Source organism: Podarcis cretensis (genome assembly GCF_951804945.1).
Source record: "Podarcis cretensis genome assembly, chromosome: 7".
Taxonomy (NCBI): domain Eukaryota; kingdom Metazoa; phylum Chordata; class Lepidosauria; order Squamata; family Lacertidae; genus Podarcis; species Podarcis cretensis.
In genome coordinates, this window is record NC_137176.1 from 56,758,634 (window position 1) to 56,768,668 (window position 10,035).

The following is a 10,035-nucleotide window of genomic DNA, read 5'->3' on the forward strand; positions in this document are numbered from 1 at the left end:
TGCGGGTGATGTAACATGAGACTTTGTTTCCATGTTAATAACCGGATGCATAGGATCTGGTTGGGAGAAGCAACCCAACATACACATAGAGCCAAACTAGCGGTTACATTCAAATGCTTGTTTTTAAACCATGGGGGCTGTTTTGTATGGAAAGGAATGATTTTCAGGGGGGGAGGAGGAGGCAGGGGTGATTACTCATCCCTACTTTTTCCTGCTGCAATATCACCTCCAGGTTGTCTTTCCCTGCCTCTCACTAGGATTGCCTCCAGACTATGAGAATTTTGCATGAAAGATTCAGCTGAATACCAGCAAATTCAGTTTTGTGCAATTACAGTAGATTAAAGTGCTATTGTGCATCAGATCCGCTTGTTTCTCAAAAACTGACTGTCTGTGGTAAGGAAAACAATGGAACATACACGACTAGTAAACGTGGGATAACGATTGATGGGAAGTTGTGTAGCTTCCACACAAGCAACTCAGGATGAAGCTCAATAAACAGGTCACCTGGAAGCAACCTGTGGCTCAAGAGCAGACAAAACAGTTCTGAACTTGACTCTGTAAGAGAATGCCTTCCTTGTGCTTTCAGATTGTTGCACAACAATCATACAAAGATTAAAATTGTGTTTAACTTCCTTAGTTCCAGTAGAAAAGTTCCCCCCTAAAATGCATGTTTAGAAGAGGAGGAGAAGGAGGAGTTTGGACTTGATATCCTGGCTTTCACTCCCCTTAAGGAGTCTCAAAGCAGCTAACAATCTCCTTTCCCTTCCTCCCCCAAAATAAACACTCTGTGAGCTGAGTGAGGCTGAGAAACGTCAGAGAAGTGTGACTAGCCCAAGGTGACCCAGCAGCTGCATGTGGAGGAGAGGGGAAGCAAACCCGGTTCACCAGATTACGAGTCTACCGCTCTTAACCACTACACCACATGGGCTCCCAGGGAGTTCATACATCAAGGATGTGATCTTAACACCACATACCTGGAAGTAAGCACCACTGAATTCTATAAGACTTACTTCTGAGTAGGCACACTTACCTAGACCTCGATGGGATTTACACCTGAGTAGACCTCTGCACTGTGATTTATGCTCATTTTCAGAACAATGATGATGAAATTCCTGACGTTCTAAAGGAACAGAACTGGCCCTTCCTACTTTTAATTTTCTCAATTAACTGCTCGAGGTTTTGTGCAGATTTTCAACTGTTTTAATGTTTCCCTTTTAGTGACAGAGCAGAGCTAATGTCTGAAGTGGGCCCAAAATCCTTTTGGCATAGTACTTAAAAACAAGCCTTTATCACAGCAGCTCAGTGCTTCGTAACAAATCCCACAAAGAATTAAAATAGCAAGGAAATTTGTTTTCAAGCTTCTAAGGGGATTAAGATAAATAGCATGAAAATATTTAAAGCCAAACAAATATGCACTGAAAGAGCTTTTATAATATAAAAAGATTAACTGCATAGCATGAGGAAACACTTCAATATCACCAACTAGCACCATAAATGCACGCATGGAGTTGGACTACCACGCATAGCTCACATTGTGGACTGTAGTAACCCTATACCTGTTTTTAAAAGTTGCATTTCACTAAAAACTGGAAACCAACTGTGGATCAGTACCATTCAAGACCTTGCTTTTAAGTGATGAAAGCTGTTTACGAACAAATCCATTGATGATTTTGGCTTGGTTTATGTTTATTTGTCAATAAAAAAACAGGAAGTCAGGTGTGCCTCTGCCCATGTTCCAGCTAGTAGTCAAGGAAATGCTAAGTTTAGCAGATGTTGTTAGAATATTATTAATGCAGAAGTTAATAGTGCTGAAGGTTAACTTTATGACCGATTAATCATGCAGTAGAATTTGCACCAGAGGCACAATGCTATACATGTTAATTATAAGTTCCCAATGCATACTTAAGATGACAGCCTTTAAAAGTTACTATAAATCAATAAGCTGCAGGGTTAAAATCAAACCAACAGGTTTTTAAGACATTGGTTTCAAATTCAAAGGAAAAGTGTAAGGCTAGATAAGGGCAAGACCACTCTTACCTCCATGGGGAAAGCTTTGAAATTAACTGTGTGTTCAGAGCCACGCTGATTTTCTCTCCCCCAATGAAACCGGACATCGTGCAGTTCAAATTCATGCCCCCGAGGCAAGGGTCCTCCTGCTAACGCTGCAAAAGAACACAAATAATAGCAGGTGACATTCATAGCCTGCCATTTTCTGAAGATTTTCTCAGCCAACAGAACATTAGTTAGTGAGAATGAGAGAGAGGTCACATGTGACAAACTGTGCTCCATGGCTGCACACTTCTTGTTGCGTTCTTAATTTGATGAGGCAGAGCAGTTTTCATGAAGATAAATTTTCTGGTCTGTATTTATCCCTTCTAGGTGTGAATGTGTATATATCCATACATCAGGCCTGCATCTTTACTAGCTGATGGAGTTCTGTGCATACTATGTAACTTACGTTTGTTGTGAGGAAGCTGAACATGAAAAAACAAAACAAATTCCCAACCATTTTAGTCACATATGGGCCAAGTCTAGTCAAGTGCAGGCACAGCACCTGTATGCATTAAAGAGATTAATGGAGCCCTGTTTTCCCCATCCAGCATGTCGGGAGAAAACATGTGTCTATTGAGCCTGGCAGGGTCCCTCTGAACATGGGTGCTGCATCCATGCTCATCTGAATTGGGCCCATAACGGCTAACAAACTAACAGCTTGTCCTAACTGACAGACATAGATAGATAAGATAAGCTTGAATCCTCAGCAATATCATCTTATGCATGAAATAAACTGTCTATTATTCTATGGCCTCGCTTTTAAAAAAGTATAAACTTGCTAATCTTTCACAAACCCAGCATATCCAAATGTCAGAGCCCAGAAGAAGAAAATCAAAATATATATCTGCATATAATTTCTACAAGAACTAGAACACTGAGTGAATGATCTACAGTGATATGGCCTGGATCTGCAAGTCACAGCATTATATATTTGGAATATTGCCAAGAACACTGGGGTTTTTTACAGTCTACATAAAAGCACCAAAGTGACCCAGGTTTGACTGACACAGATTGTAATGAGATATGCAGAAGGAAGGGATACGAATGGATGACAATAGAAAAGTAACCATGACGTTCTTCAGAGAGTTGATTCAGTCCTTTCAGAGCAGAGAAAGTAAGGAAGATCTCCCAAGGCTGACTTTTCAAAAGACATTATTTTGCCACATGCCTGTAAACTCAGTAGGCACAGGGCTTTGAAGAACTACTCTCAATTCTAATGGGTATTTTATGAGTCCCATGCTAGAAGCACTTCTTTCAGGATGGCTTCCGGTAGATTCAGGGCTGAGACTCAGAGGATGGTCTATAGAAAAGCCATTACATGAGCAATTAGTGATCCTGTGTTCCCCTGGTTACAGAAACTGGCAGAGTCTGTGGCAAAACACGAGACTCTCTTGGATCCTGTATATAAAACTGCTACCTTTAAGGCTGACAGTCAGCTTCCTCTTCATAGTTTTTCTCCCTTTGACAACTGAATGCAAATTTCCAAACTGGTAAAGGAAGTTCTATAGCACCTCAAAGACTAACTCGTTTATTGCAGCAGGAACTGCTGAATACTGGCTTTCGTTGTCAAATACTTATGTTGCAGCAAATCAGATAGTCTTTTAGGTGCTATAAGACTCTTCATCTGCTTCACTGTAATAAGGCTGCTCCTCCAGAACATGAATAGAATATCTAGACAGAATATGCACATTTCCACCTTTAACCATATAACACATCTCTTTTGCTATTAAAAGTTAACTCTACCCATATTATCTATTCATGGTTTGCTCTCTGCTGAAAAAGTAGATATATACTGTACATGAATGATCAGTTCTAGAGGTGCAGTAAGGACATTTTCAGTGGGGAATGTCTGAAATGTTAGGTTTTTTCTCATGAGATACTAGCAGCAGTGAAAAAGTTAGGGATTTTTATAGCCCTCTTCCTGATATTGAAATACCGTGGACCATTTCAGACATTTTCCACATAAGGTAAGAGAAGGAGGATCTGCTTTGCTTCCAGATAATATTGCTGGGGGGAAATCTATGCGCATCCCTGAGGATGTGCATTCTGCCTTGAATTTGAAGATATTTTCCCATACAAGTTAGATGCTTTTCTCCAATTTGGACATGGCCTTCAAGTGCAGACAGATGAAGCACAAGTCAGTTGTACTTCCTCTCCTGTCACTTCTGCAGAATATTTTAAGTGGCTCTAAGAAGAGCAGCAGAAAGGGAGCCTCCCTCAAACACCCCCACCAGCAACTGTGGGATAAAGGGCTCTTGTAACATCAGCACCCTCTGCCTCTCAGGAAGAAAATTGGCAAGGGGAAGAGAGACTGAACTGGCTTTATCCATTGGCCACTGAAGGAGCAGCTGCGCCAAAGGTTTTCCTCTTCCCTCCCATTCCTTTTCCCCTTGGAATCATGTCTATTCAATTGTGAGCCTGCAGGTAGGGACTGCAGGTGGGCAAGGGCCATAGCTCAGCAGTAGGTAGAGCTATGCAGAAGGTATTGGGTTCAGTCCTTGAATGCCCCCTGCCTGAAAATCTGGATAACTGCTTCTGGTAAGTGCAGACAATACTGAGCTGGATAGACCAAAGGACTGAGCCGCCTTCCTGTGTTCTTCCCAACCTAAGAGTTGCAAGCATCCGGTACGGGTCCATTGACAAATATTTCCTGCTGACCAGCCAGCTAGAGACACAGTGAGAACTTTCCTTGTGGTCTCCCAGCTGCTTCGTAGCATTTAGAGACTGCCAAGAATATGATAAATAAAAGGCTTTCTTCCTATTGCTAACTCTTGATGCTGGTGTCGTATGTCAGCATATAGTGGCAAGTTGGAGAATTCTCTTTTTAATAGAAGTAAAAACAAACAAACCATAGAGACAGTTTTAAATTTGGGGATGGGAGAGGCACGCAAAGACCCATGATTATGGAGAGGGCATCTTAAGTGTTGCCCATTTTTGCCAAGCCAGTTCCCATCACTGTTACAGATTATTACAATTCTGTTGGTTAGAAGCCAATTCTAGCATTATTTTTCCCTATTTTATGTGTCTAAACCAGAGGAAGGCAGCCAGAAAGTGGCTGAAAGCACATATGCTTGAAGCATTGCACTCCTTGCCTGAACACTTCTGGGACCTTCTTTGCGGTCTTATGACTTGTATCTGACTATTTTTATGTTACAAACAAGCATCCACAGAGTTTTCTCTGAGAGTTTTTCAATAAAGAAAAAAGAAGGGTATGTCGGGGGTTTATGACTTGCACAATGAAGGGAAAAATGAAATGGGAGCCTGTGTCTGAAGTAGCTAAGAGTGTGAAGCATGTCAGTCAGTCCCTTGTTCAATGCTCACCTCAGCCGTAGACTTGCTAGGTGGCCTTAGGCAAGCCATTCTCAGCCTCAGTCTTCACACCTGTAATATGGGGATAATAACACCGACCTTACAGGGTGCTTGTGAGAATATTGAGTTAATGTGTATGAAACTGTCTGCTTTTTGTTGTTGATAAGGATAGGATAATTTAAAAATGTGACAGTAATGATGGATTGGACATATCCCCAAGCAAACAATAAAGAATAGGAAAGCATACCTGATTTGGACTTTAAGAGGATCTGAACCGAGTGTCCATCATTAATGACCTCACAGTCACGGCACACAACATAGTTTGGTGATAAACATACTTCCAACAGCAAGGGGTCAAATTTTGCTTCTCTTGAATTCAGGTTAATAGGAGACTGGTATTCTCCATTAGCATCAGGAAAGACTAATCCCCACTCAACTCCTAGGACAAAAGAAAACATACTTGTTTGAAATTAAATATTAAAGTATTTCTATATGCTCTTTGAATCATGAGCCCTAAAATATATTCCATCTACATCCTTATGCTGATGCAAGTTTCTCAAAACTCTCTGGACAGCAATGCCTTTTTATCCAGCATCTGATTCAGTTAAGCCCAAATCATGGAAACCCAGTTCTGGTTTTGAAGAGAAACTTTGCTGGGACAAAATCAGTTTCAAATAAAACATCATGAAGCAAATAAGCAAGTATCTGTGTTCACCAGAATGCTTCTTCGGATTGAAGAAAATGTCAGACTATGCTTGCACCCAATATCTTGATTTTACTAATCTCATTAAGTTTTCATAACATCTTCACTTCATCATAGAAACTGTAGACTTGGATCTTTTCACCATATCCAAGCAACATTGCAGGTAATACCCATACCCACCCCCCACACACTCCGTAAGCTTGAAAGTTCACCCACTACTTCGTGAAGGTTTAGTTGGCTTCAATAAAGAGGTATTACCCAGCTGCTAACTTTTAGGATCCCCCACTAGTGGGCTAACACATCTAACCAGCAATTTTTGTTTTTCTTAGCCTTCTGTCACAAGACCATCATTTCCACAACTCATATACAACTGTGACTGTGTGCTTCATTTACACATTGCTGCCATTTGTGAGTCCTAGCCACAAACATTTCTGTACCCATGTTATTAAATTCAGCTTGGATTATCAAATGTGTGTGGAGATTAGAAATCCCTTTTGATTTCCCTCAGTCTGTGCTCACTGGACAGTAAAAAGCAACAAAAGCAATCCAGCTTTTTGTGTGTACAGCCAGTGGCGCTGTCAGAGCTACAGTGTTTGGCTTTCAAACACAGCGAGGGAATGTGCAACTTATTTGTGGAAATGCTGCATCTTTGCCTTCAGAAAGAGAAGGGCTTACTGCTGAAGCAGTTCTAGAGTTTCTGTGTTTTGTGTTGGTTGGTTTTTTTTTAACCTAAAATTAAATAACATGGTTTTCTTAACCCGATAGTTTGCACACACACCCTTTTTCAATGTGCTAAAATGACACCTGATCTTCAAACAGTATTTCCAAGGCGTACTGGTGACAAGAGTAAATGTGAACTTTATATTTAAGTTTTCTCTCACACACATGCACACTCAGGCACACAGTGAAAATGCTTCACTCGCTCAGCCCACCTAACAGCTCACAGTTTCAAGCCCCAGCCTCCTTACCTTCTTCATAACCCCACTCCAAAGTCTCCTCTTTCTCAGGAAAGAGATCCGATTCCTCAATGTAGCTGTCAGCCATTCCCAGGCGCTCTCCAGCAGCTCCGTCCCTCTGAGCACTCTGGCTGTCTCTGGAAGGCTGCCTTGCGGAAGTCTGTTCTCCGCAGGCAGCCAGGCTCTGTGTGTGTGTGTGTGTGTGCGCGCGCGCGCGCGCGCAAAGCAGGAGCTGGAGACTTGCACTGGAGAACAGCTCGTCTATGACTGCGTGTGACAAATACATACGAGAGTCAGGAAGCTTGGTTGATGTTTGTTTGGCCCCTGTCACTTTTATATGCATTTCTAGAGAATCCTGAAATGTGATAGTATTATTAGTCAGTGTATGATATGGGTTAATGAAATATAATACAGTACAGGGATGGGTGGGTAGGTGGAGCAATCAAATCCAGGCATTTAAGGCAAACAATTAGGCTGTGAAGAAAGATAGATGCTCTACAAGGTGAAGGGATTTGTTTGCCTCCAAGAGCCTCTAAAACAGGGGTGAGGACCCAAATGTTGTTGGAGTTCAACTCAAATCAGCCCCTGCCTGCATGGCCAATGGAAAGGGAGGATGGGAGTTGTAGCCAACAACATCTGAAGGGCCACAACTTCCCTGTTTGAAACCAACTCACTGAAGAACTGTGACGTGTGTGTCCAGCTGTGTCTAGACTTGTAGCTAAGCCGACAACATTTGAGCAGGAACTGTCCCATGTTAGAATGCATCTGTTCAAAGAACAAAGTACAGTGGTACCTCGGGTTAAATACTTAATTCGTTCCAGACATCCATTCTTAACCTGAAACTGTTTTTAACCTGAAGCACCACTTTAGCTAATGGGGCCTCCTGCTGCTGCTGCTGCTGCTGCTGCGCCGCTGGAGCCCGATTTCTGTTCTTATCCTGAAGCAAAGTTCTTAACCTGAAGCACTATTTCTGGGTTAGCGGAGTGTGTAACCTGAAGCGTATGTAACCCGAGGTACCACTGTATTGCTTTCTGGAAAGACTGGTGAAAGATATGTTGCAAAGTCCCGGGGCACAATGACCAAAGCACTGACCACATGACTCCAGAGTAGCAAGTTTACTCTGTATGCTGGAGAGCCTCCAGCAATCTGTCTTGAGTTAGACTCACTTGCATTTTAAGAAAGAAGGCTACTTCTTTTTCATGCCCTAGAATGCTATTACTAAGCATTCCAGACTCTCATTGTTTTGAGGGAGGGGTTCAAGTACATTTCTGAAGTTTATGTTTGTGTAATAAAAACGGATTAAAACCCTGCTGCAACAAATTCATTTTTTAAAAAACATGACTTTTTGCCATTTGGAAAGTGATGGTGAAAATGCACTAAAAAGTGTGAGGTGAATGAATGACTAGTGGGAAGACATGTGTAAAGGCCCTACAAGCATATCAGGATGAATGAAGAAGACAAATGCTCATTGTCTTATAACTCAATTGCCACACTCATATGCATGTCCAATTTGACAGGACTTTACTTAGGTACCAATTATCCTAAACCTCCAGCCTGTAATGATTACTGTGGAGAGCAGGATGACTTCCCGGGTTAATTTTATAAGAAAACACCTTAACAACCATATCTTAGGCTGTGCATGCCTTGGAACCAAACTGGAAATTTAGGAGAAGTTCCTAGTAGCAACAGTAAATAAAATACAGTGCTGTAGGGCCTCTTCACATCAGGCTATGCAGGTAGTGGGCCTATCCTGAAGCCACTGATTAGTCAACCTATTGTGGAACAGATCAACATTGCTTGCCATACACAATCTGATGTACTGAACAAGCCCAGCTGAACCCTTCAAAAAGCCCTGCCTGTAGTTCTTTACACATGCCATAAACATCATTTTAAAATGGATTTCAACATGGCTGTTTCGTAGCAGTGATGCACTCAGTGTCCTGAGTGACTTCCAAAGTTTCCCTTTGCGTGCATCTTGGCAGTGAAAATTGTAGACACATTATACACAGCTGCAGAAGGTGCTCAGAAACATGAGAACAAATTATGAACTACATTTTGTGCTTGTACATTTTTATTAGAGGAAGGTGCAAAGAGGAAGAAGACAAAGAACACCAAACCCTGAAACAGAAATGTCAACACAAGCTTCTTTTTGCAGGACCTTTGTTGTTTGTTCTTTGATCAACAAGCAAGACTCTGAAGTGAGTCAATGTGCTGAATCTAATTTGACCCTTTGGGGACCAGAAGGTTATTCATCTTTCTACATTTGCTTTAAACAAGGATGTGCCCAACTATAAGTCTACATGGCCACAAGGGCAGTGAGGCTGTGTAAACAAAGCTTGGGGGAAAGATTAACTTTTCAGAAAAACAAAAACAGAAATGCATACCTTATATAATAGGGGTTTTCCATAATAAAGAAGGTAACATTGCTTATTCAAGGTTGTCTCTGGGCCAGAACTCAGGGGAAATTTTATTGTACTGCCCACCAGCATGGGTTACACAATGTGTACACTTATGTATAGTAGATACCCATCACTTTTACTTGTTTTTAAGAAAAGCAGCTCTGAGAGGAGATGGTTGGGAGTAGAGGAATTACGTATGTGAGGGAAACAGTGTTTAATTATCTCAACACCCTTCTCCAAATTGCCCTTTTTTGCTCTCCCAAGAGGTTTCAGAAGTGTTACTGCCTGCACAAAGCACTCATTTTGAACATTAAGGGTAGAGAGTCACTAGGGGAAGTTTTGGAATAGACATATGGTTGTGAATCTTCCCTGCTTGACCCACATGATCCCAGTCGATCAAAGCTACTTTTCTAAAGGGGAAAAGGGGGCATCTGTTACACACCCCTAGGCTATCTTTACATTGTTTGACTGCTGGTTAGTAGACTCAGGCTAGTAATCCTGGTGGCTATCAAATATGAAGGATACATCCATTGCTTTATAGTGTGTGTGATAACCTACCAATATGCATATATACAAGCAGTGATTCAGTTCCATGTTTAAGGCAATGCTAAATCTG

The 10,035-nt window shown here is 41.6% G+C and overlaps 1 protein-coding gene and 1 long non-coding RNA gene across 6 annotated transcripts in view; one reads left to right on the plus strand and one right to left on the minus strand.

Moving 5' to 3' along the window:
• Positions 1-6,513, plus strand: part of LOC307220682 — a 58,853-nt gene extending 52,340 nt beyond the window's left edge. For 2 of the 3 annotated variants that reach the window (XR_013841036.1, XR_013841039.1), the window contains one exon: positions 6,394-6,513. This is a non-coding gene — a long non-coding RNA (uncharacterized lncRNA). The remainder of the gene's footprint in view (positions 1-6,393) is intronic. The other variant, XR_013841038.1, reaches the window with a different exon arrangement.
• CA8 (carbonic anhydrase 8) overlaps positions 1-7,287 on the minus strand; it is a 38,248-nt gene extending 30,961 nt beyond the window's left edge. The window contains exons 1-3 of one of the 3 annotated variants that reach the window (XM_079984664.1): positions 7,033-7,287; positions 5,609-5,800; positions 2,038-2,162 (exon numbers count right to left, since the gene is read on the minus strand). In XM_079984664.1, coding sequence (XP_079840790.1) covers positions 2,038-2,162; positions 5,609-5,800; positions 7,033-7,108 — 393 coding nt within the window. In that variant the 5' untranslated portion in view covers positions 7,109-7,287. The remainder of the gene's footprint in view (positions 1-2,037; positions 2,163-5,608; positions 5,801-7,032) is intronic. The other 2 variants (XM_079984665.1, XM_079984663.1) reach the window with 2 other exon arrangements.
• Between the last annotated feature and the right edge of the window lie 2,748 nt (positions 7,288-10,035).